General features: G+C 52.7%; 1 protein-coding gene across 2 annotated transcripts; it reads left to right on the top strand.

Annotated features, from left to right (window-relative positions):
• Positions 1-1,440: 1,440 nt before the first annotated feature.
• On the top strand, positions 1,441-27,120 carry LOC122368886 (SET domain-containing protein SmydA-8-like). Of its 2 annotated transcripts, XM_043343198.1 has the most exons (5): positions 1,441-1,615; positions 1,974-3,511; positions 5,079-5,174; positions 6,025-6,080; positions 26,501-27,120. In XM_043343198.1, the coding sequence occupies exons 2-5, from the start codon at positions 2,335-2,337 to the stop codon at positions 26,624-26,626; spliced, it is 1,455 nt and encodes a 484-aa protein (XP_043199133.1). In that variant the 5' UTR covers positions 1,441-1,615; positions 1,974-2,334; the 3' UTR covers positions 26,627-27,120. The 2 variants fall into 2 exon arrangements, with proteins under 2 accessions (XP_043199133.1, XP_043199134.1); XM_043343199.1 differs by lacking the exon at positions 6,025-6,080 and having other exon boundaries at positions 1,442-1,615.

Here is a 27,120-nt window from a genome sequence, read left to right as displayed (position 1 = left end):
CAAGATTTGTTCCTCTTTTCTAAAATGGCTTTGCCTTGAGTGGTTACCTGGCTTGTCAGTGAGAGACTTGAATTGGTTACCCACGGGTGTGGACGAGTTGGCGACTTTTATGACCTCTGGGCTTCCATTTTGTTTTTGTCTTTCCGAATAGCTTATGACACGATACCCGCCAGAGTATAGCTCCGTACCTACCTGTCAATCCGAATCTGAGGCGAATGATCCTATCTGACTCTTGGAACTGGAATCCGTGGCGCATCAGTCCACCTGAATCTTATCAATTAGCTTCACCAACCCCGCTGTCGTCGCGTGGACCATGTTCTTCACGCATAAACCACCTGTCGTAACTTACATTTAGACCATATGCTCGTAAGACACCCGTGTCACCACACACGTATTTACATACCTACCACACAAAATTTGTGCTGCCACACATGTGCAGTTGCACACATACAAGGCTTGTGTCACCACGCACGTGCCACGTGGTTAGGACACGTGTCACCACGTGCCACCGACTCTGTCCTTATCAGACCCATTCTCACCCCATATCTGCGAGCTAGTTCGTATGTGAGGAACCATGTTCAGAATGCGGAAATGGCAGCGTGTCCCCGCGGTCAGACAGGAAGGGCGCGGGAGGACGGAATGCGGGCCGCAGGCGGATGGCCGCAGGCCAACTGTCACACTCACCACAAACAGGGACGGGGCAGCACACAAAGGTAATGCGGAAAAATTGGACGACAGGCTGCCACCGGGCAACGAGGAGAAATACTGAAATTATTCAGTAGGTATAAGTTTTACTGATGGGCATGTGTCGAAATGCATTCTTTTTGTATGGTATCGACTATCGTTGATTGCATGCTCTTGTTCCTTATTCCAAAGCATTTAGAAAAAATGATGTTTTTATCTGTCAGCTTTTATAGGGCCGCCAGCGTAGGCATTGTAGCACCTGGTTCAAGCCATAATTAATATTTGTTTTACATCGTTACGCTTGAAGTTTCTGACTGGATAATTCTAGGTAAGCAAACCGATAAACGGTTTCAGTCCGGGGCTGGATTACAAGACACATTTTCTCAAATGGTTAGTCCTGTTTGGTGCACATAAGTCATTGTGATGATAATCAATTCAACTGTATAGTTTACTGTTCTGGTATATCTAATTTTGCTAATGCAATGTTTCACCAAAAACTGCGTAAATGACTTCTGAAGCCTCAACAGTTTCAGTTGACACCAGCTGAGGAGGACTGATATTGCATATTTCGAGAGACGATTGTTACCGAATTGAGCCTGTTATATTTATAAATAGAGTACCTATATAAGTTACGCATCGCAATGAGACAGTTGTTGACTGTTGTTCAGCTACACAGATCTCGAGCGTCTGCAGATCGCGCTGGTTCTCGATCTCTCCGGAAAAAGGCGCTGGTTCTCAAACTTCCATCACTTTACAGAGTTCTCGGCTCTTCTGGAGACGTCGCCTGGTTACGACCTAAACACCGCACCAGCTGGCGAGCCTGAGTCACCGTGCAGGGTGACATGGGCGCCAGCCAACACCAACACGGATCGTCGCGACTGTTACTGTCGCTTTCCGCTCGAGCGCTGATGAAACTCACCAAATGGACCGGGTAAATAGTGGCGCCGCGTGATAAAGGTCTTCCATGTTGTGACACGGTGGATGCTGTTAGATCACATGTCGGTGTAGGTGGCCCTACCCACGGAAACACAACGGGCTTTGGAGAAGCAGTCACCAGGTAAAAATAAAGTAAAACATGATTACCCATATATGTTGTCAATTCACCCAGGTATTTTAGCCATCAATTTAAAACAGGCTAGAATTCTTTTGCTTTTTTACCTTAAGTCAGCAAGACGCATAGCTCTGAATTAGACAAGCAATTATAAAGGCCCTAATTTCTGCAAGCATTCCCTATTGCCGAGATAAGTTAGCTGACCATGAATAAGTGAATCTATTGCATTTTATTCCAGGTGCTTGTCAGCGTAAGTTTTCGGACTGCGCAGCTAGTTGTGGCGGTGAGAAATACGGTCCGACATTCTGCTCAGCAGGGCCTGCACACCAGACGGTCGTTTTCCCCGTGCCGACCGCGACTGCCCGACGCGCCATCGGTCTTCCTGCACTGCCAAAAATATGCCCCCGGGGCAGAGCCGCAGCGCCAGGCGCGCCGCCGACCGCTCGCTATGTCAGTAACGAGCGAACCGCGATCGCGAACGCGACGTACGTAGCCTGCTCTCGGCTTGGCACAGCGTGGGCTGTCTACTTTGTCAAAGATCAGCTTTGGACTGGTTGAATGCGATCAAGACACGTCTATCAAGGATACCACTAATCGCGATGGATCAAATCGGCTCTGTGTCTGTCCTGGACGACTATCTTCACAACATTGTCGGCGAAGAGGCACACGTGCGTATAGCTTTTGATGAGTGTGTGGGACGTCACCTGGTAGCAACCCGTGACCTCGCCGTGGGTCAGGTCATCGCCCGCGAGACGCAGGCCATCTCGGCGCCTCAGAGTGGACGTCTTTGTGTCGGATGTCAGCGCCGTCCTGCCGGCTCCGAAGGTTGTCCCCGCTGTGGGTGGCCGCTCTGTAATATTTGTGCGGATAAGGTGGAGAGCGGCAGTCTGTCGTCTTCGTGGCTGCATGTAGAGTGTGAAATCCTGACACCGCTGCGCGAGAAGCGTCCGTGGCAGACATGGCGTGCGCCCGGTGCGGTGCTGGGAGTCCTGCGTTGCCTTCTGCTGCGCAAAGAGCGACCCGACGTCTGGGCTGCCGTTGACTGTCTCCAGGACAACGTCACGAATCTCGGCCGCACTCCGTGGCTGCAGGGATGTCTGCAGAACATCATCGCGCCGATCCAGAACGATTGCGGCCTGAATGAGTCCGTGCGAACTCTAGCACACATCGCCGGGGTGCTAGACACCAACTCCTTCGCGGTATCGGCTGCAGATGGCATGTCTGCCAGAGCGCTATACCCACTCCTCTGCCTGATGGCTCACGACTGCTCCCCAAACACCAACCGCTTCTTCGACTCTGGTGTGACCACACTGATCGCCACCAGACCCATAGCAGTCGGAGAGCGCGTCCTCACGTCCTACACCTCCCTGCTCTGGGGAACGGACGCCAGACGCTCCCACCTCGCCGCCACAAAGTTCTTCCACTGCACCTGTCGTCGATGCGAACAGCCCAGCGAGCTCGACGCTGAGGTGACGTCTCTGGCCTGCCACAAAGATGTCGACGATGGCAGCGTCTGCGGAGGTAGACGATCGTGCCGTCGTGTCGGGGACGACGAGGTCTGGGAATGCGACCGGTGTGGGTTCAGGATGCCGGCAGCCAAGGTGCGCACGCTGCACCAGATGCTGGCGATGACGCTGGGCAGGACTCTGGAGCTGCGGGACGTGGAGAAGGCGGAGCGCTGGGCGGAGGCACACCGGGAGGTGCTGGCTGAGAACCATCACTTTCTGCTGGAGGCGCGTCTGTTGCTTGTGGACCTGTACGCGGAGAGAAAGGAAGGTGAGAGCAGCGAACTAAAAACAAAGCGGTGGGTAAAGGTAGGTTGACTTGTGTCATGGCAACTGAAAGGTAAGCAGAACCAGTCAGTCATAATTTGAGAGGAAATCACGATTAATTATCATGGAAAATTAAAAATATGAAAAGGCAGTCGCTGAAAAATACGTGCTTATAGTGTCAACTTATAAGTACTGTTGGGCAATGTCAATTTTTATCTTACACATGAAAAGAGAGAGCGAGAGAGAGAGAGAGAGAGAGAGAGAGAGAGAGAGAGAGAGAGAGAGAGAGAGAGAGAGAGAGAGAGAGAGCGAGAGCGAGAGCGAGAGCGAGAGCAAGAGAGATCCCCTCCCATCCACAGCTCCCTCAGTTACAGCTTGTCTCTGAGTTGACAAATGAGGGCCAGGAGTTGCAGCTCCAAATAGATGCATTCAACGTCACCTGGAAACGACACATCATTTCAAAGGCAGTTGCGGACTCTAGGAAAGATGAATGATCAGGGCTGAGAGATCAAAGATATTTCATAAATAGGTATGAGTAATGTATGGCTTCTGTTGTCATTTATAGCATTTATAGGTACAATATTTTGGCTTAGCTTAGCTGTTGAAAATAAAAATGTGTGATTACTTTTAGTTGAGAGATGCTCCAGTCAGCTGTGCAGTAAACGTTTGGAAACTTCTTTAGACAGCGTCTCTTTAGCCTCTGCATTTAGGCACATTAGCATTGTAGGTGGGTGTCCCAACAGTCCGTGTTGTTCGCAAGTTTGCCGAAGCCCGACATGCTTTACAAAGTTTGTCGAAGTTTTTGGCGTTTAGCTTGTTTCAAGACACAAACAGATGACTTGAATTCAATCTGAATGTTTCAGGACAATGGAAATTATACCTAACCTTGTGAGAAAATAAAATTCATGTTTAGGAAGACATATTAATGTTTTTTAGATGTATGTATACTGTTCGTTCATGCGTCCGGCTAAGCACAGTTTTCTGTAAATTGTCGCGGCAAACCAGCAATTATTCAAAACCTGCTCCGACGCATTCCAGGCAAAATTCAGCCTTGCCCCAGCCCGCTCCCATGGCGGCGCGGCTGGCCGATCTGGTCGCTGACTCACAGCTCGCTGCCGTGCCAGCGTGTGTTTTGTTTCTGATAGCGGCACAGATAGTGGCAAGGAAAACGTCGATTTGGCTGGCATCAGACCACAGCGGCGTCAATCCGACCCCGATGTTCTGGAGATGTCTCGGCGCTCAAAATAGACAGAGCGCCACGGCTGGAGGTGGGCTATGACGCAAAGCCAGCCCGCAGATCCTCTGAAAGACCTCACCTCAAACGGGGTCGATGTCATGGCAGGGTTTGAATAGCTGCTCGATCACTACGAGATGTCACCGTGTACGAGATAGTGACTTGGTGTTTGTTATTGTTAGTTGCATTGCGACGGAATTTCTGAGAGGATGAACACCATTGGGGATTAATTGGGCGGTTGAATATGTAGAGGCAACTTGTAGAGTGGAGCAATGTTATTATTAGAGAATGCGGTCCTGAACTTTGCTCTTTGAAATGTTTGATGCTCATTTTGCAGGTGATGTTATCGAGAACAACAGAAAGCGACGACGTCTCTGCGAAGGCCTGCTGGACATCACTTCCAGGCTGGATCCGGGCCCCACTCGCATGAGAGGTAAATTCAGAACTGTCAACAACTGTCAGACTGTGTTTTAGATTGCGTACACTTTCACACTGCACGTACTTGCAGCGAGAAAAATGTCAACATCTCAAACAAAAGACATTTTCATCTACTTCTAGTTGATTTTAGCAAGCAAACAATGAACATGAAATTATGTAGCAATTTTAAACAAATGGTCTTAGGCTGAGCTTATGACTAAATTTTTCTACGAACAACCATCTTATCTAATCACATAAGCAACGTGGACAGAAATATGGCATAATGCATGTCCTAATTTTATCAATACGAGTAGAATGAAGCAACGACAGCGTTGTTACACATGTTTCGCCAAAACTCTCATGCATGTTTTACAAGACTGCGTTGATGTGTCTCACTGAACTGAATTGCGTGAACTCTGACTCACTGAAGTTTGTTCAATATTTTGCAAGCAACCTATGTATGTATAACGTGGAATTGAACCGAACATGCGTGAGAATATGTGAAAGCCTGCAAAAACGTGTTTGCATTTTATTTGGGCTCATGTTCGCTACATAGAACTGGCCACAGATCATGGATCGACTCATTTTTCAGACGATATTTGTCATAGAACAATTTGGTGAAATTGAACAAAAAACAGAAGCCTGCAGACCTGCAGAGACCTGCTGTTTTCCTAATTTTAATCGATAAGAAAAAAAAAACATAGTTGATTTACTGACAAGTCTCGCTGATATGAGTCGACTCCAAAGTGTTTATTTGCCCGCACTAACCCCTACGTCACCGATACGTCACGACGTCACGCTGATGTACGTCACCAGTGACGTCAGCCGGTGCTCACACCCTGGCCGCCTCTGTGACGTGATTGCAGGGAAGCTCCTCTGCCACCTGGTCGAGAGCACTGTGCTGGCTGGCGACCCTCGGCAGGTAGTGTTCACTAAATGGAAGCTCAGCTGTGTGAAGTGCATTTTCCCTGACCAGCCGTTTGCCGAAATGCCCGCCTTTTCTGTAACGCTGAGAGTAGAGGAGAAAACATCCATGGATTGCAACCCTTTATGTGATGATCTAGTTTGCATATGAGGTTTTGACTTGTTCTTCGCTGCAGCTGATTTGGTAGAGCTGCTGAATAAAAAATAAAATTGTTCAGGGCGCAGTCAACATGTCACTTGATGACAAAGAATAGCGAGACATTCGTCAATTCTTGTTTGTGTCCCAATATCAGAATAAGGCCATCCACACTTCCCATTTCCAATGGATGTTGCCTCCATCGATGAATGTTATTTGATTACACACCCATCCATGGATGTCCCTTTTGAAGATGCTGCAGCACTTGAAACCTCTGAGAAAGCTTTGATCTAGCTAGCTTCCGAAACTGGTCTTAGCTTCGCTTGGTTTTTAGATAGCGTTGGCATTTGACAGTTGTTATATCGAACGAAACCGACAAAAAGTTACATCGAAAGACACCATCTTTAAACTGTAATCGTTTAAAGTGCCTGCAATCTGCCGGTTTAATTAACCCGCGCCCTGCTGGGGGGGGGGGGGGGGTGGGGGGTGTTTGAACACCTTCCTTGTGGTTTTTCGCGAATATCTCAAAAACGGCGGCGCGGAGCGCCGCTGTTTTTGGTAAACCTTATCATACATCAATTCTACACATGTTGTGAAAATTTCAGACCAAGGTCATTCAAGGTCAGGTCACCAGGTCACTTGAAGTGACCTCACCTCATAAAACGTTTCAATGTCTGTCATAGCTACACCGAGTGACCGATCGCTTTGAAACTTTCAGCGATTGCTAAGAGCAATAGCATGTACAAAATGTATATCTCAGAATTTCGATATCGATGACCTAAGGTCAGGTCAATTTTGCGACCTCCCCATTATAAGTCAATGGGAGAAAATTGAAATGCGCCTCTTTTGGACGAAAGAGATTATAAAACTCCCAAACACTGAATTACAAGTGGTTTAGACACACTGAACATGAAAATGGTGTCCGTGACCCCTGTTTATGCCCTGAGGTCATTTTAGGTCACGAATGGTATCTAACAGTTTTTCGCAAATAACTTTTGATAGAGGCATACTAGAGCGATGAAAACGCCTTAGATGTGTTCAGCTCGGCGATACGGATCGACTGATATGCAACATGACCCTTCCCGGTCAGGTCATGACCTTGAACTGAGGTCAAATTTTCAAGTTGACCTTTCAAGGTCAAGTTATAGTTCATTCGATGCGTCTTGACGAGAGGAACACGATTCCGGTAAAAGTAAGCTCGTACAAGGCTTGGGTCAAAAGTTATTGCAGAAAAACTGTTTCCGAAAAAAAAAATCGGCTATTTTTGCAGTTTTTGCCCCCTGCAGGCAAAACCGTTGACGTTAGGTCAAATCTGAGAAAATACGCAGAAAGGGCGTTAATAGGGCTATCGAATGCGCTTTTCCGCGGCGCTGTAGCTCTATTTGTTCCCGAGCTATGCGTTGGCTTCTTGGAAATTTTCGACATTCGACCTGGAAATCGGCGAAATTTTGCCTTCAATGACCTCTGGTGACCTGACCTTTGACCTGACCAAAAAATTGACCAAAGTGATTTCGTCATTATTTTTGACGCTCTTTCGAACGCCGCCTTCCGCGTATCGCTACGTGGCCCAGGAGCCGAGTTAGAAGGGGGGGGGGTGTTCAAACACCCCCCCCCCCCAGCAGGGCGTGGAAATCCAGGACCCCCAGCCGGGCGCGGGTTAACGTAAATAAGCAATAACCGTTCCTCAAAGATGTGTCATTCGCTGTATCCTATGATTGGTCCATGCTATTTAGTGGCATTAGACCACCCAAGAACGAGAGCTCCCAAAATGTTGTCCCTCTCTTTTGTTAAACTCCATCTGAGTTGCGATGTAAATTTGAGTATACATATACGGACCTAACTGTTCACTGTAGCATAAATCAAGCATAACAACACTCACCAGAAGCATTGCATAATCCGTTGCATTTGCATTTAGTTACCAGCTGGTCGGACAGATGCAGCCTTGTTCCTCCCTTCCACGCATAGATACATATAGGTTTATACAAGATACATAGCTAGACGGAATTCAGCACTGAGGCACGTATGAGTTGAAGTGGTCAGGTAAAGGCTACGTGCTCTGTGATTGGAAGGAAAATGATTGTTCTGCCAAAATGACACGTGGGACGAAAGACAATGTTTAGGTAAGCGAGATAACGAGAGATCAGCGGTAAAAATTAAGGAAAAACGTGAGGAAAGCTCGCGCGAATACTCAGCCTGTCAGACGCCACTGTGCACTGTAGAAAAGCTATATTTAGCGTAGATATATCGAGATGTGAAACAACTGTGTAACGAGAGCCGGAATAACAACGGAGCGGAAGCGACAGTGCCAGAAACACAAACTATTTTAGATAAAAGATAGAAACGGGCTTACAGAAAACAACGAAATAATTACGCCAATTAAAGCACAATAAACTTATTTTAGAACGCAAGTAACATTATATAATCTTAAGACAATAGCGAAGATAATACGATTTAAATATAATACTAAAAACGAGATCAGAAGGTACTTGAAAAGGAAACAGTATTTGCGCACACGCAACAAAACAATAGCGCACTTGGGCGGAGACGCCGCAACTAAATAATGTGCCGGTGGGCTGCGCGGCACCACAGTACTTCCCCCCCTAAGAGCGGAGCGGGAAAAGATAAAAAAACTCACGAGGGTGGAACACGAAACCGAACGCGGCGACCAGCACGAGTGTACACGGCGTCTCGCTGTGGACGAACAGGCACAGGCGACGGCGGCGACGCGGGCGCCGAGCTCTGGCCCCCAAGACGGCGACCACGACGTGGCGGAGCAGATGGTGGCGGCGCTACGTCAGCACGGTCCGGCTCCGCTGGCGGCGATGATGAAGCGTGCACAGGCGGTGCAGCGCTGGCCAGGCCGGGAAGCGGGGACAGCGCGGCATCGGCGCGGCCCGGCTCCACCGACGGCGATGTGGTTGTACCGGACTGCACGGGGGGCAGGGGCGGTGCGGCATCGGCACCGCCCAGCCCACCCGGCGGCGGTGACTGCGGTAGGTATGCTGGCTTGAGCCGCTCGACCGAGACGGTGTCACTCTTCCCCGACGGCAGCTCCAGCTGGTACCAGCGATCCCATCGTCTGAGGACGCGCAGAGGGCCGATATAAGGCGCCTCCAGAGGGCGGCGCACGCGGTCAACCCGCAGCCAGACGTGTGAACACGTCGAGAGGTCGGTCGGCATGTGCGGCTGGGTCAGTCCATGGTGGCTGCCTTCAGACGGCGAGAGGAAGTCTGTCCTGGCGAGTCGGCGGGCCAGCTCCCCGACGGTCTCGGCGGCGCCGTCCGGAGCAGGCTGCCGGTCCACACTTATCCGGGGCTGCAACAGCATGCCCCCGGTGACGGCAGTGAACGGCGCATAGCCAGTCTCATTCATGGCCGCCCGGATGCCCAGGAGGACCACAGGTAGTGCTTGTAACCACTGTTTCTTGCTGGCGATGATGGCCGACTTCAGCGTCCGATGCTGACGCTCCACCATGCCGTTGGTCTTGGGGTGGTACGCCGTTGTCCGCAGGCGGTGAAAGCCGAGGATCTCGGCCAGTTGTCGGAAGAGGGCGGACTCAAACTGAGTACCTCTGTCGGTGACGACGTGCAGCGGCACACCAAACCGGGCCACCCAGACGTCCATGAAGGCGGCTGCGACGGTGGCTGCTGAGATGTCGGCGATAGGGGCCGCCTCCAGCCAGCGGGTGGAACGGTCAACACACGTCAGGAGGTACCGACACGGGGAGGTGAAAGACTCACCGTGAGGGATTGATGGCGGCAGAGGACCGACAATGTCTATGTGGATGGTTTCGAACCTGTCGCTGAGGAGAGAAAACGGAGACGGGACGGTTTTGGTGTGGCGGTGGACCTTACTCGATTGGCAGGAGGAGCACTCGCGTACCCACCGGCGGATACAGCGGTCCATGTCGGGCCAGAAGTAGCGCGACTTGACCAGCTGAAGGGAGGCCTTGACACCAGGATGAGCGAGGCTGTGCACCTGTTCGAACACATGAGTGCGGAGGGGGACTGGGACAAACGGCCTGGGAAGTGTCAGAGTGGTATCACAGAGGACGGTGAGATCAGCTGACAACGGGAAGGGTGTCAGCCGGTCCGAGTAGGCAGCTGTCTCCTGGTCGTCCCTCTGAGCCTCGGCGATGGCGTGTAGGTCGGCGGCGTCCACGGTGGCGGCGTTCACTGACGCTGTAGGCGTGGTGCTCGGTGGCGCAGCAGCCGCCAGCGACTCGGTGGCCGGGTGCGGCGCAGCAGTCACCGGGGTCATGCCAGTGTCGGCGGCGGTGCTGCTGAGCGCAGCAGACGGCGGATCGGGGCGCGCGCGCGCGCGGTCCGGTGCGGCGACAGGTGGCCGCTCCGAGCGCGCGCGGGCACTGTCCGGCGCGGCGACCGGTGGCGGCTCGAGGCGTACCGCGCGCGCGGCGACCGGTGCGGCGACCGGAGGCGGCACAGGGCGCGCGCGCGCGCCGTCCGCGCGCCCGTCCGGTACGGTGACCGGAGGCGACTCAGGGCGCGCACCCGCACCGACGGGCGCGGTAGCCGCGCTGCCCAGTGTGGCCAGGAGTGATCCTGTCGGTGGCGAGGTCTCGGAGCTCTGGTCGGGCGGACTGAGGGCGTCGGGGGTCACAGGGCGACTCCAACAGTCAGCGACCACGTTGTCAGCCCCGCGCACGTACTGGACGGAGGAGACGTACTCGGAGATCACGCTCCAGTGCCGCTGCTGACGGTCCGACTTGGCCGTCTGCGGGCTGAGGAACGCGGTGGTGAGCGGCCGGTGGTCAGTGAAGAGCGCGACGACACGACCTTCCAACAGGTGACGGAAGTGAAGCACGGCCAGGTAGGCGGCCAGCAGCTCGCGGTCGTATGTTGAGTATCGCCTCTGCTGGTCGCTGAGCTTCTTGGAGAAGAAGCCGACGGGGACAGGCTGACCGTCCACGATCTGGTACAGAGCTGCACCGGCTGCCACCTGTGAGCAGTCGGTGACCAGGTGGTAGGTCTCACAGGACGGCAGGTGATGTCGGATGGTGCATGCTGTCTGCAGTGCCTCCTTGATGTCTGTGAAGGCGGCGAGCTCCGTCTCGGTCCACGGGAGGTTGGTGCTCTTCTGGTTGTGCTTCATCAGCTCTGTCAGCGGGTGGACGATCTCGGCGAAGTGTGGGATCATCCGGCGGAAGAACCCGACCATCCCGAGGAATCGGCGGAGTGCTGTGGAGTCCGGTGGAGTCGGCAGATCTGCGATTTCCTCGATCTTGGCGTCTGGCGGCCGGAGCCCCTCGGCGGAGACGGTGTGGCCTAGATAGACCACCTGCGACTTGAAGAAGTCGCACTTGTCCAGCGAGATCCTTAGCCGGTGTCGATGGAGGATGCCGAGGACGGTCTGAAGGTCCTTGTGATGCTGCTCTGCGTCTGGCGAGAAGATCAGGACGTCATCCAGGTAGACGAAGACGCAGCTGACCTGGCGGAACAGCTGGTCCATCACACGCTGGAATGTAGCCCCACTGTTCCGCAGGCCCAGCGGCATGAACACGTATTCGTACGCGCCGAATGGTGTCGTTACAGCCGTCTTCTCCACATCCTGTGGCGACATAGGGATCTGGTGATAGGCTCTCAGCAGGTCCACCTTGGAGAACACACGCATCCCATGGAGACGGGTGCTGATGCTGTGGATGTGTGGCAGCGGGTAGCGGTCTGGCTTGGTCTTGCCGTTCAGCGCGCGGTAGTCCCCTGTCGCTCTCCACATCCCGGGAGTCTTCTTCGGGACCATGTGCAGAGGCGATGCCCAGGGAGAGTTGGACGGTCGGATGATGCCAGCCTCCAGCAGGGTGTCGAACGTCTTCTTGGCAGCTTCCAGCTTGTCCGGCGGGAGTCGTCTCGGACTGGCGAACGTCGGTGGAGAGCTGCCGGTGTCGATGTTGTGGGAGGCTGGAATCGGGCACGCATCAGCTTCTGTTCCCAGTTGCAGCGGCATCAGCAGAGAGGGGAACTGCTGCAGGAGTGTCTGGACCTCCGGTGGTAGACTGTCGCTCTGGTTGACCAGGAAGGCGCCGGGACCGGGGCGGTCGACGGGAGCACCTGGAGAACGGAGGGAGGTCACGGAGTCCAGGAGAGTCTGGGAACCACAGTCAACAAGGAGGTTGTGATGGGCAAGAAAATCATGGCCGAGCAGGGGAGCTGTGACGTCAGCAACAACAAACGACCAGAGGAAAGAACGGCGGAGGGCAGGAATGACGAAGGAGAGCGACAGGGGACTACCGCGCGCGCGGCGACCGGAGGCGGCACAGGGCGCGCCCGTCCGGTACGGTGACCGGAGGCGACTCAGGGCGCGCACCCTGGTGACCGTGACAGGACCGCGACCGCGGTAGTCCCCTGTCGCTCTCCACATCCCGGGTGTCTTCTTCGGGACCATGTGCAGAGGCGATGCCCAGGGAGAGTTGGACGGTCGGATGATGCCAGCCTCCAGCAGGGTGTCGAACGTCTTCTTGGCAGCTTCCAGCTTGTCCGGCGGGAGTCGTCTCGGACTGGCGAACGTCGGTGGAGAGCTGCCGGTGTCGATGTTGTGGGAGGCTGGAATCGGGCACGCATCAGCTTCTGTTCCCAGTTGCAGCGGCATCAGCAGAGAGGGGAACTACTGCAGGAGTGTCTGGACCTCCGGTGGTAGACTGTCGCTCTGGTTGACCAGGAAGGCGCCGGGACCGGGGCGGTCGACGGGAGCACCTGGAGAACGGAGGGAGGTCACGGAGTCCAGGAGAGTCTGGGAACCACAGTCAACAAGGAGGTTGTGATGGGCAAGAAAATCATGGCCGAGCAGGGGAGCTGTGACGTCAGCAACAACAAACGACCAGAGGAAAGAACGGCGGAGGGCAGGAATGACGAAGGAGAGCAGTACTTCACCATGCGTTGGGAGAGGCGCTCCACTGGCGGTGGTGATGCGGACAGCTGTCGGCTGCAGGATGGCTCCCTTGACGACGTCCTGAGGCACCAGAGAGACGCCGGCTCCAGTGTCTACGATGAAGTGTAGAGTGCTGGCTCCAGCTTGGGCTGCGACTCGAAAGAGTGGCAGGCCGCGCGTCGCAGTCGCGAGGGCCTGCCCCTCTAGTTTCCCGGACGCTGGGGAGAACCACGCCGGGAGGAGGGCTCCATCTTGGCGTCCCCCTTCTTCGGCCACCGGCACCAGGGCTTGCACGTGCGGGCCTCCTGGCCGAAGTACAGGTGCGCCCTGCAGACTTGTGGTCGCTGGTCTCTGTAGAATGGCTGCAGGCCTCGTGGAGTGGAGCTGGCAGCAGGTAGAGGTCCATCCCGACTGCGGCCACTGGATCGGGCGGCAGGACGATGGTCCCACTGGTGCTGCTGCTGACTGGTCGAGGGCGGCTGAGGCTGGGCAGTTGCTGCTAAGCAGGACGTCTGAAGCAGAGGCATCAGTTCATCGGCCAGCTTGCCCAGCTGGTGGAGCGTGAGGTCCCGCTGGGCTGCGAGGACAGTTCCCACGGTGGGCGGCAGGCTCTGGAGCAACTTGTGTCTCACGAGGTCGTCGCCGACCCCCACCTTGCAGCCAATCTCCTGTAGTTCTCTGACGAAAAGAGAAGGCCGTCCGGTCAGTTGGACCTTGCTGATGAGCTGATCGAATAGCTCAGACCTAGTCCGCTCATAGAGGGAGCACACAGCATCCCGCAGGGTTGCATAGCTGCTCGAACCAAGCACTGATGTGTCAAGCTTGGAGACTGTGGTGGGCGGAAGGGCAGCCAGGACGTGGTAGAACCTGGTGGTGTCGCTGGTAATCTTGGCCAGATGGAATTGGGCCTCCATGATCGCGAACCAGCCCTGGACAGCCGTCTCCATGAAGGCTGGTGGCTTCACTGACACGTGCTGGACAGCACCAGCGGCAGAGTCAGTTGGAGCAGCTGCTGCTGCTGCACCCCCAGTCACAGGGACAACAGTGTCACCGGAGAGGGCACGGCCATCATCAACAGGGTCAGGCATCACGACGAGCAGGTGGGGAGGTCAATCAACAAAACAGACAAAAAAAAAATGACAACAAAAGCACAGGAAAAGCAGGCAAAACAATCACGTCGGGGTCACCAGTTATGAAGTGGTCAGGTAAAGGCTACGTGCTCTGTGATTGGAAGGAAAATGATTGTTCTGCCAGAATGACACGTGGGACGAAAGACAATGTTTAGGTAAGCGAGATAACGAGAGATCAGCGGTAAAAATTAAGGAAAAACGTGAGGAAAGCTCGCGCGAATACTCAGCCTGTCAGACGCCACTGTGCACTGTAGAAAAGCTATATTTAGCGTAGATATATCGAGATGTGAAACAACTGTGTAACGAGAGCCGGAATAACAACGGAGCGGAAGCGACAGTGCCAGAAACACAAACTATTTTAGATAAAAGATAGAAACGGGCTTACAGAAAACAACGAAATAATTACGCCAATTAAAGCACAATAAACTTATTTTAGAACGCAAGTAACATTATATAATCTTAAGACAATAGCGAAGATAATACGATTTAAATATAATACTAAAAACGAGATCAGAAGGTACTTGAAAAGGAAACAGTATTTGCGCACACGCGACAAAACAATAGCGCACTTGGGCGGAGACGCCGCAACTAAATAATGTGCCGGTGGGCTGCGCGGCACCACAGAGTCATATTTTCAATATGACTGGCTGATAGTGATAAGCGATAGTTTGTTGCGCTGCGTTTTCCATTTGATTTGATGCAACAGGCAATACAAATTTGCTTATCATTTTACATACACTGTAAAAAATATTGACGAGCTATGTGTCAAAACAAGGGTCTCGAAACAGTCACCAGGTTGTCAATGCTTCCGGTACCTACCACTTGACCAGTTACCGCTTAGTTAGCTTACAGGCTGAGAACTATGCAGATCGTTATGATCCGGTATTGTAATGATACCCTAGGTGTACCTTTGTTTTGAAGTGCTGAATTAACTATCAAGGTTGTTTGACGTTTGTTTTTGCCTCAATCCGAAACGAGGAAGACCCTCATCAAATTATTAGGTGAAAGCCAGCCTCAGGATGATCAAAATACTAGGGGTAGTTTTGTCATAGTAATCTGTGAAGGGTGAGGAACAAGCCGTAGCAATGCACTCGTCACTAAACCAGCCTGAGATTATTCGCCAGGTAGCTGCTGCGTTTCCCTACTTGCTGAATCATGTTAGCAACTTTCCATTTCCAGACACTTTTTACGGCAAATAAATTGTTAGGTTATTTGGAAGGTGAATGACAATTTCATTTCTATAAGTCAATACCTTTTTATTTCCGATTGCCCTAAAACTTTTTTTTAATCGTTTGCGGTAGGTTTTTATTGTTCGCAATAAAGTTGCGCACCTGTGAATCCTTCACATAATGCGTTCCCGGCTTCCCGGCGCCAGTTGCGCTGTGCCGTGCCGCGTTCGGTCGGGGGTGCGAGCGTCTGTGAAGTGCGAGTGTTTATCACTGGGCAAACCTGTATCGTTTCCATTTGTGCAGTGTCTAGTTATGAAGAATTGCTTGCCGATATATGACCTGCAGTGATCGACGTTCTGATTCAATAACTTGCCATAAGCCATTATTCTCAACCAAATCGCGCAGAGACGTTTGCAAAGTTGTCGAGGGGGGGGGGAACAAGAGCGATTTCAAATGAATTGCTCTCCATGCAGTGCAATAGGACTTAGGTTTAATTTTTCGAAAGTTGTGGAGCCGCCCCCGGTGTCCGGCCTGGCCAACTCTCTTGTCACCGACGAAAGTGTTCGGACCAACCCGCGCTACCGCTGTGCCGCCGTGATAGCCGGCCGGCCGCCGTGACACCGCGGCGCCGCCGCCGCTCGCTGCAGCCGTCCCGCCGCCGCACCGCCGTCACCCCGTCCAGACTCAGGATGAGTTGTGAGGCATTGTGCAGGGCGGGGCCGCGAGCAGACGCGGCCGGCGGTCGGTACGCGTGCCGCCGACGCTGCCGAGCCGCAGCAGCCGCCACCGAGACCGAGATATAAATTAAGACACGTCGTTTTAAGGCACGTAGGCCGCCAAGCTGGCACCTTCAGCCACCTCCCCGCTGCAGTGCAAGTTCGCACTCGTTTTGCACGCGTCTTAAGCATTGCGTATAAAATGTGGGTCACGTACGACCCCGGCAGAGTCTCACTTCGACCGTCGCGCTGTGCGCACGGACTGATCTGCCCCGCTCGACGCCTCGCCCGGCTGAGCGGGGACAGAGTACAGAAGCACGCGCGCAGACCGACTCTCCTGCGCGCAGCCGCGCCCAGCGGGGCAGTGTCGGTGCTTCAGATTGTACAGCGAAAGTGAATTGTGCTCCGTGTCTGCGTGTTTCATCTACCGGTTTTCTTCACAACTGCTTCCGCTTCTTGCTTCGCGTATACTTCAATAAATCCTCTACGGGAAATCTTCACGTCTATCTACTACTGAAAATCGCCGAATATCAAAAACCCAGGAGCTCACATAGCAGGCGGGCGGGCTACGAATGTCGCACAAACTCACCGAACAAAATACAGTCCACAACTAACCAGAAAAGAACTCCGAACGACAGTTTGTCGGCGACATTTGCTGGTCCTCCGGGCCGGATCCTGAACTATGGCAAGTGGAGAAGCAAGCCCGTCTCTAGAGCGAATGGGTGAAAGTGACAAAGAAGAAACCGCCGACATGGAAGAAGTACCAGCTGAACCAGCCGCTGCAGGTCAAGGACAAGCTGCAGTGACAACAGCCCGAGAGGAACCACGAGAAGGCCAATGCTCCAACGGGGAGTGGCGGCACCTCAGACAGGTGAGAGGTCGTCATCGGGCGGCTCTCACAAGGATTTTCCGGCGCGCTGAAGCTCTCGTGACAGATAGAGCCTCACGCGTCCAGTTTGGAAATATCCGCAGAGAAATGGACAGCGCTTTCCAAGCGTTGATGGCCGTTCACGAATGTATCTCTGGATACACGCAGAGTGAGGAAGAAAAAGAAAATGAGGCTCAGTACTTAAGAGAAGTTCGTACGGAGAAAGAGAGAATCGAGGAGAAAATCGAGACTTTCATGACAAGCACCACAGACGAACTACAGCTGACCTCTACGAGACAGACTGACTTCAGCGAGGATGGAGGAGGGCAACCTGAAGACGGCTTGGGACGCTCAGTGTCACGCATGACCCGTAGCGTCGCTCGCCGAGCAAGGTCACAGGTTAGTGGCAGCTCGGCGGCCTCTCATGCATCAGCTGAAGCCAGGATATCATCCAAACTGAAGGAGTTACGCGTGCGCCAGCTGGAGCGAGAAAGGACACGAGAACAAGAGCTGCGCGAACAAGAACAAAAGATAAAGCAACAAGAGCAAGAACTGCAATTCGAGAGAGACCTTCAGAAAGCCAGAGATGAAGCTGAAGCTGCCCGACTGGAGGCGGACCTGAGGGAAGAAATGGAAGACGAGCTCAATGCAGACTGGCAAGACGATTTTGTGGATGAAAATCTGGGAGAACCAATCACCGAGAAAAGCGTTTCTCAAAGGCCGAACTGCTCCAGATCACAACTTCGTTTATCCGAGCCAGTCTCCATTACGCCCAGAGAACCTCTAGAACCTCTAACCGAAATCAGAGAAGAACCTCCGCAACTAGAACCTCCACGAATGGCGCCCAGTCCCGGTATGTCCACAAGCCAGACGTCATGGATAGATCAGCTGCGACCGACAGCTGTACCACGCCCGGCTCCTACGACATCCGCGTTCACTAAGAGCATCCCCCGTCTCCAGCTGCCGACCTTCTCAGGCAAGCCGTCTGAGTGGCCGCGCTGGATCGGACTGTTCCGAGCGCTCGTGCACGACCAGCCATCGCTCAGCGACGCGGAAAGAATGGCTCATCTGCAAGCGTCAGTGATGGGACAAGCGCAAGAAGCCATCGCTGGCATGTTATTTGACGGCAACCTCTACCAACAAGCCCTCAAAACTCTACAAGATCGTTTCGGCCGAAGCACGGATGTGATTAAGGTACATCTCGAGAAAGTGTTCTCGGCTGAACCTCCTCAGAAGAACAGTGTTCGATCGTTGGAGTACTTCCATTCCGCCCTGCACTGCGCGGTCACGCTCATGCAGGCCCAAGGATATGAGGCGGACCTGTACAGCACAGAGAATCTCCGAAGAACGGTGGTCAAACTTCCAGAATATCTACGGCGTGAATGGGGTAAACATGTGCTCGAACTCCACCCAAGACATCCATCACTCATCGACCTGGACGTTTGGCTGCTGAAGCAGGTCCAAATTGCATCGCTCTGCCAAACCGCTGAAACGCCGAGTGACAGGCGGGGGAGAACCAGAGACCAGACGACTAAGCGAGCAGCGCATGCTACCGCAACTTCGTCACCAGCCTCTCCATCAACGGCACAGAAACCAGGTGGGAATGCGTCGTGTCCGAAGTGCGGTGGTGAGCACAGACTGCACCAGTGTCGTGAGTTCAAAAATCTGGACGTCGAAAGAAGAATCGACCTAATATTCGACAAGGGACTGTGCCTCTGGTGTCTGCAAAGGGGACATCTCGCCAGAGAATGTCACAACACCAAGCTCTGTGGTGTAAATGGGTGCCAGAGACGCCATAATCAGCTGATACATGGCAGCACCAAACGAACCACGCCCCTCACCGACCGCTCGGGAGCCGTAGCCAGTCGGCCTGCCAATGAAACAACTTCAGCGGCAGAAGGAGAAGAGGTACGTGTGGTGGCTGCATCTACCTCCATCGGAAAGACGGGCGGAACTCTTCTACAAATCGTTCCAGTTCGAATCCATGGAAAGAAGGCAGGAACTCACCGTGACACCTATGCTCTTCTCGATTCAGGGTCAGAATCTTCCTTCTGCAGTGAAGCTGTGCTGAACCAACTGGGAATCACAGGACAAGACGAACAGCTGTGTCTTCAGACAGTGGAAGGAACTGGAAAACCTCAAGCATCAACTAGAGTGAAGCTAGAGCTGAGCTCTGTGGCCCCTAGGGAAACTCGAAGAATCATCGTGCCTGAGGCGTGGTCTGTTCCATCTCTCGACATCTCCATGCCGAACGTCTGCAAGAAGCAGCGGGAGAAGTGGCGTCACATCAAGGACTTGGACATTCCTCAGTGCTCCCATGGACAGGTGGAACTGTTGCTCGGAGCTAACGTCAGCGAAGCAGTCATCCAGCAAGAGGTCCGGGTGGGTCAACCAGGCCAACCGATAGCTGTACGTACTGCTTTTGGTTGGACCCTGACTGGCGCTGTGTCCGACCTGCACCCTGGAAAACATGGACGAACTAGAAGAGCGATGTTCATCCAGAAAGGCTCCGCTGCTGACGAGGAACTGGACAACATGCTGAAGGACTGGTGGACAACTGAATCCTTCGGAGCCAAGTATGAAAGGTCAGTGTCACAGTCGAAAGAAGACCGTCGAGCGCAAGAGCTTCTAGAGTCAACAACCACCAAGTTAACCGGCAACCGCTACGAGACTGGCCTCCTCTGGAAGACTGACGACGACACGCCGTTTCCAGACAAATCCAGTGTATTGAGGTCTCCATTTGACAGCAATGTGATGGCTACAAAGAGACTACACGGCACCGAGAGGCGTCTGGTAAACGATCAAGAGAAAGCAGCAGCTTACCAGGCCACGATCGATGCATATGTAAAAAAGGGCCACGCCAGAAAGCTGTCCAGGGAGGAGGCACAGCTCCGGCTACCCAGACGCTGGTTCCTACCACACCATGCTGTGACTAATCCCAATAAGCCAGGCCGCTTCAGGATAGTCTTCGATGCGGCAGCCAGATCGTACGGAACATCGCTGAATGACAAGCTCCTGACCGGACCAGACCTGCTGAAGAACCTCACCGGCGTCCTGCTCCGTTTCCGAGAAGAAAAAGTCGACATGGTGGCAGACATCCAAGAAATGTACCACCAGGTCCGTGTCATCGAGAAGGACCGACCTGCGCTCAGCTTCCTGTGGCGCGACCTGGATCAAACTAGAGAACCAGACATCTACGAGATGCAGGTGACCATCTTCGGCGCCAAATCGTCTCCAGCGTCTGCCAACTACGTCCTCCAAAGAACAGTCGCGGACCATGGAGAAGACTGCGGGCTGCCAAAGAAGGCCGTGGAAACTGTGAAGAACAGTTTCTACATGGACGACTTCTTACGATCAGAAGAACATGAAGATGATGCATTGAAGACGACGAAGCAGGTGACAGAGACACTCTCCCGAGGCGGCTTCCATCTATCAAAGTGGGTAAGCAACTCGAGGCGCGTCCTGGAGAGCATTCCCCGAGAGAAGCGCGCCCAGCCGGAACTAGACCTCACAGAAGCGGAGCTGCCCACACAAGGTGCCTTGGGAGTGGTCTGGGATGCTGAAAAGGACAGTCTGAGCTTCAGATTCCGAGACTCAAGCGTCCCGATGACAAAGCGGGGAGTCCTCCAAAGGACTGCGTCGATCTTCGATCCTCTGGGGATCGCCGCGCCCTTCGTCATCAGAGCCAAAATGTTCATGCAGCAGCTCTGGGCCAAGCAACTGGACTGGGACGACGAGCTGGATCGTGAGGAGCAGAAAGAATGGGAAGAATGGCTCCAAGAACTGCCAGCACTGAGAAACATCAGTGTCCCACGCTGCCTCCGTCCAACATCAAGTGACACAATAGCGCGTGAGCTTCATGTCTTCTGCGACGCATCAGAGGGAGCGTTCGGAGCAGTCGCTTATCTCCGTACGACCTCACCAGACAGCACGCATCACTGCTCGTTCATCATGAGCAAGACACGAGTTGCACCGCTGAAGAGACTGTCGATCGTCAGACTGGAGCTCCAAGCAGCAGTGCTCGCAGTGCGCTTGGTGGACGCACTCCAAAAGGAGATACCAGATCAAGTCAAGAAGGTCACCTACTGGAGCGACAGCCGGGTCGTCCTGCAGTACATCAGCAACGAGAGCAGACGATTCCATACATTCGTCTCAAACAGAGTGGCAGAAATCCACGACCTGTCAGACAAAGGTCAGTGGCGTCACTGCCAAGGACGACTCAACCCAGCCGATCTGTGCTCCAGGGGTGAGACAGTGAAGGAGCTCGCCGACAACCCTCTCTGGCTATCCGGCCCAGACTTCCTCCGAGGCGACGAAGAAGGGTGGCCAGAGCAGCTTCACGTTCAGAAGCTGGCTGAAGAAGACGTAGAAGTGAAAGTTGGAGCCTTCGCCACAGTCACGGTGAGGGATCCAAAGGCAGCATTGCCGACACCGAGCAAATTCTCGTCTTGGACAAAATACAAGCGCACGGTGGACTGGATCCTGCGCTTCCTCCGCAACTCGAAGCTGAAAGGCGAGCAGAAGCGACAGCGAAACCTAGGCCCACTGACCGTGTCAGAGCTCCATGACGCGGAGAAGACCATTCTCCAGATGGTGCAGGCGGAGGCCTACAGGACCGAACTGCAGCAATTACAGGCGGGTCAGCAGCTCAACAAGAAGAGCGGCATCGCCGACCTGTCACCAATCCTGGACGCTGATGGCATCTTACGAGTCGGGGGGCGACTAGGAAATGCCCCACTGGACGAAGACGCTCGCCATCCCATTCTACTCCCAGCAGGTTCTGATGTGGCGAGGATGGTCATCTACGAAACGCACCGTCAGCTCATGCACGCCGGCGCAGAACACACCCTGAACGAAGTTCGCCAGAAATTCTGGATTCCGAGGGGTCGTTCGCAGGTAAAACGAGTCCTTATCGACTGCGCCATCTGTCGCAAGAGAAGGGCGAGACCTCAGCCTCCAAGAATGGCCGATCTTCCCGCTGACCGGTTTAACACCTCCCATCCGTTCAGCTTCGTGGGGATCGACTATTTCGGACCGCTCACAGTCAGGCGGTTCCGAAGGACGGAAAAAAGGTACGGCCTGCTGGTGACGTGTCTGGCCACGCGAGCCATTCATCTGGAAGTGTCCAACAGCCTGGATACTGACAGCTTCCTGATGGCCTTCCGACGGTTCGTGGCACGCCGAGGTCGTCCAAAGAAGGTTTTCTCCGACAACGGAACAAACCTGAAAAGCGGTGAACGTGAACTCCGAGAGGCACTAACACAGTGGAACCAGCAAAAGATCTCTGACGAGCTGAGCCAGCAGCAGATCGAATGGTGTTTCAACCCACCAGCCGCGAGCCACATGGGCGGCATATGGGAAAGAATGATCGGCGCAGTCAAGAGAGCGCTGTCGGTCGTGCTCGGCAGCGAGGTGACAACTGACGAGGTGCTGTCAACTGTCTTCTGCGAAATAGAGAGCATGATCAACAGTAGACCGCTGACACACGTCACAGACGATGTGAGAGACCTGACAGCTCTCACACCGAACCATTATCTCTTGGGGAGGGGAAGCCGTTGTCTTCCCCCTGGAGTCTTCAGCAGCCAGGATCTGCACTCCAAAAAAAAGATGGAGGTACGTTCAAGCACTGACGGACCATCTCTGGCGAAGATGGAAAAGGGAGTACCTCCATACCCTGATCCACAGGAGAAAATGGCAAGCTGACCAACGGAACCTAGCAGTCGGCGACGTGGTGCTGCTAGCAGAATCTGACACGCCCCGAGGTCACTGGCCGCTGGCGCGCGTGCTGCAAGTGTTCCCGGGGCCTGACGGCCGAGTCCGCGCCGTACAGCTCAAGACGGCAGCAGGTGGTACGTATACCCGGCCTGCCACGAAGGTGGCGCTTCTGGAACTTGCCCCGTCGCCTCCTCAGCCATCTCATTAGCCGACCGAACGCAAGCAAGAAATGATGCTGGCTGACGAAGGACTGACCAGCCAGCGCCCCCGAACCAGTTAAAGTAAGGAAGAGTGTTGTGCGTGTACGTGCTTACCGACGCACTCACTCTTCATTCGTGTTTTGCTTTGTGAATTTGAGCTTCGTACCTCACGCATATGGCCGTTTGTGCTTCGCGTTTGTCTTGTGAATCTGAACTTCATAAATCGCGCGTAATGGCCGTTTGTGCTTTGTAGTTTATTCGATTTAGGCGTGTAAATCGCACTTGTTTGTACATCTTTGTCGGTGATCGTGTCATTTTGTGTTCTCCCTGTGGTCAAACACGGGGGTGGAGTGATGTCACCGACGAAAGTGTTCGGACCAACCCGCGCTACCGCTATGCCGCCGTGATAGCCGGCCGGCCGCCGCGCCGTGCCACCGCGGCGCCGCCGCCGCTCGCTGCAGCCGTCCCGCCGCCGCACCGCCGTCACCCCGTCCAGACTCAGGATGAGTTGTGAGGCATTGTGCAGGGCGGGGCCGCGAGCAGACGCGGCCGGCGGTCGGTACGCGTGCCGCCGACGCTGCCGAGCCGCAGCAGCGCCGTGGCCGCCACCGAGACCGAGATATAAATTAAAGACACGTCGTTTTAAGGCACGTAGGCCGCCAAGCTGGCACCTTCAGCCACCTCCCCGCTGCAGTGCAAGTTCGCACTCGTTTTGCACGCGTCTTAAGCATTGCGTATAAAATGTGGGTCACGTACGACCCCGGCAGAGTCTCACTTCGACCGTCGCGCTGTGCGCACGGACTGATCTGCCCCGCTCGACGCCTCGCCCGGCTGAGCGGGGACAGAGTACAGAAGCACGCGCGCAGACCGACTCTCCTGCGCGCAGCCGCGCCCAGCGGGGCAGTGTCGGTGCTTCAGATTGTACAGCGAAAGTGAATTGTGCTCCGTGTCTGCGTGTTTCATCTACCGGTTTTCTTCACAACTGCTTCCGCTTCTTCTTCGTATACTTCAATAAATCCTCTACGGGAAATCTTCACGTCTATCTACTACTGAAAATCGCCGAATATCAAAAACCCAGGAGCTCACATAGCAGGCGGGCGGGCTACGAATGTCGCACAAACTCACCGAACAAAATACAGTCCACAACTAACCAGAAAAGAACTCCGAACGACAGTTTGTCGGCGACATCTCTCAAGAACCGACAGCTAACGGAACACTGAAGTTTCACTACGACGATTTCCGCCAAAGTTATGAAGAAAAGGCAAGTGCAAGAAGTACAAAACTTCTCTTGGTAATCAAAACTTAGGTTTGGCAAATTCCAAACCCTAAGTCACTACAACTGTGGGTATAAATAAGCTGGTTATTGACGGCCAAGCTCTGGCCAATCTGAGGTTCAGACCTATCATCAAGTTCATGAGGCAGCTGCGGTTGGGTGGCTCACGGGCTCCACTGCATAGGCTCAGACAGGTACTCTACAAAATGTCTTCTGTGTTCTTAGGTTCAGATCTATCGATAGGTATGTGCATGCTTCTGATTCGATTGATAACTGTAAACGGGCGCTGGAAGTGAAAGGTTCGCTTGATATACGAAAGGTGCATTGCAAGAAAGCACATTATTTCATAAATACACTTTCATTTTATCTTGAGCGTTTTTGGAATGGGCCGGATGAATTCGTCATCAAACTGGTAAGGGATTTCGTTTGAAGACCAACGATATTTAATATTATGATGGTCTTCAAACGAATTTGCTGGCAAATTCGATGACTGGATTGGGCGGCGTAGGATCTGCTGGTCAACTGACTATGGGTTGATTAGGGCCTAGTTGGGCCCCTAGTTTTGACCTAGTTTGAGCTTCATTCGTTAAGTAGGAACAAGACGATGCTTCTTTTGAACATAGTCACTAAACAAACCGCCCTCGTTTTGACATTGTTTTTCGTTATTATTGTTACTAGGTACTTTGTTATCATACACAGCATTAACGAGGACCTGCTTCCAAAACAAGGCAGAAACGCTCCAGATATTTTTGGGACGTGGTAAAAACTAACCGACACCTGGTAACTGTCATCTGACAAACACAAAACAAGCCAGGGGCTCGCAGCGTGTGTCAAAAGTAGGATGCAAAACTAGTCTGTACCCCCGACATTTAGCGTTGAGAATCATTTGACGAGGGGCTAGTCAATATTTTTTACAGTGTACGAGAACTCGAGCCAGAAAGAAAGAACTTACGAGTATCTTTGCTTAGCGGTACAATATTTGATGTGATTTTCAAAAGTTATAGAACCAACATGACATATTTTGCTGACAATTTGTCCTTGGCTTGCGCGTCTGCTTTTGATGTGTCGAATTTTCACCAGTCTTCCATAAGCCAAGCAAATATTTCATAAACTTCTCTGATAAGCAGCTTCTGAAAATTCTAATATATATCCATTTTCGCATATAACACGCAGAAGCTTATCTAATCACCAACTGTTCTCACTTCAATCTTCATAAGATATACCATTTTTACCTAATATTTTTCTCCAAGTATTGGTGCTTGTGTACCTACTATTTATAAATCGTGGTTTAATGGCATGATACTTGGCTTTTAAGGGTGTTGACTCAGTCAATTAAAAAGAAGCACATATCTTCAACTCATGTTCAAACTCCTACAATAAAAATAGTGGACTACCTACAACCAAATTCCCAGAGCTGGGCAAGTGCGTTCCTTTAGTGCGTTCCTGCGTTCTTCCGTACGTACGCACCGCCCTTTTTAGGAACGCAAGAACGCAGGAACGCAAAGTTTTTCAAAGGAACGCAAGTAAGAGGAACGCACCACCCGAAATTTTGAAGCGTTCCTGCGTTCTTGCGGAACCACCCGAAAAATTATATTGCTGCCAATGACCTCTGTGTCAAATGTTTGAATCTCGAGTACGTGTGTTTGCCGGTAGAGGCGCCACTTGTCGATCGAATCGAGGAAGGCTTGCTTAGATTTAGTGGTGATGTTTACTATTCGATTCGGTTTCAGGCATTAAATGCGTAAAGATTTTTAGTGGTGATGTTTACTATTCGATTCAGTTTCAGGCATTAAATGTGTAAAGTAAATATGATAACTTTTACTAAGATACATCTTTTAACTTAACTTATTGTTTTTAAGCAGGTCGTATTTTTGTTGAAAACCCTACGGATGATATTGGTAAAACGTATTTCAGATATTCGATTCGGAAAAGAAATGTCGAGTTGCTTTTCGGCCCCACGTCGCCATTCTGGGTATTCTGTGATCGATTCGCCCCGTGTTTGGTTGGGCCCGCGCCGCGTGGTTCGGCGGTATTTTTGAGGGAGGAACGCAGGAACGCAGGAACGCTAACGCACCGAACGAAAAAAAAATTGAGGAACGCTATTCCAGGAACGCACTAACCGCGGCCGGAGGAACGCAGGAACGCTAACGCACTACCGAAAATCGAGGAACGCGCCCAGCTCTGCAAATTCCAAACTTGCTGCTTTTTTAGCGAGCGTCTTCCTATCGTCTTCCCAAAATACCGACACCCAAAAGCGACTTGCCACAAAACCTTTCAAATGAATTCCGATGCATTGAAACACCTAACGCCGAGTGTTTTTTGATTTCAGAAGCCAGACTCGTGGTACGTGGCATTGGCTGATGAGGCGGTGGCCATCCTTCGCTACGACGGCCTCCTGCGTCCACTGGCAGAGCGAGTTAGGGAGCTGGTCAGGGCTCGGATGCCTGCTACCTGAGCGCCACCTACATCCAGAGTGCGCGACCCGCGCGCTACCTGTGCTCGAGCCTCGAAGCTGCTGGCCTGTTGTCCACTACCTGATGCGGCTCACTGTCGCTGAGTGTCGTGTATGTCTTTGTCGAAAAAAACGGCTGTCACGTTTTTGCAGTCCAGTGGCTGCCTTCAAATAAAATAAGGTTAGATGATTATTATCACGCCATAGCACATTATTTGTAACTTTCCAGGAAAGTCTTCATGCATGACAACCAGATAGGCAGCTTTTTTACTGATGAGTCTTGTGCCGAACTGCCTAAAATTGATATGAAGGTAGAAGTGAACCCATGATGATAGGATACGGCTAGATGGATACATCAGTTGTTATCTGCGAGTACCTCTTGTTTTGTATTTTGAAACGAGTGATCTAATATCACTTGGTTTATGTGCTGGAACTTATCACATACACAATACCTTTATCGAGCGAAAACTTGATATAGAAATCAATACCGGTAAGAA

Source organism: Amphibalanus amphitrite, unplaced genomic scaffold, assembly GCF_019059575.1.
Source record: "Amphibalanus amphitrite isolate SeventyFive unplaced genomic scaffold, NRLGWU_Aamphi_draft 000986F_arrow, whole genome shotgun sequence".
Lineage (NCBI taxonomy): Eukaryota > Metazoa > Arthropoda > Thecostraca > Balanomorpha > Balanidae > Amphibalanus > Amphibalanus amphitrite.
The sequence above is the reverse complement of the archived record's forward strand: the minus strand, read 5'-3'. Positions and strand labels throughout refer to the sequence as shown.

Excerpts from the sequence above, each read along its gene's own strand:
- LOC122368886 (XM_043343198.1), top strand. The coding sequence starts at position 2,335 with ATGGATCAAATCGGCTCTGTGTCTGTCCTGGACGACTATCTTCACAAC. Across the intron at positions 5,175-6,024 it reads GGGCCCCACTCGCATGAGAG|GGAAGCTCCTCTGCCACCTG; the intron begins GTAAATTCAGAA and ends ACGTGATTGCAG. Across the intron at positions 6,081-26,500 it reads TGGCTGGCGACCCTCGGCAG|AAGCCAGACTCGTGGTACGT; the intron begins GTAGTGTTCACT and ends TTTTGATTTCAG.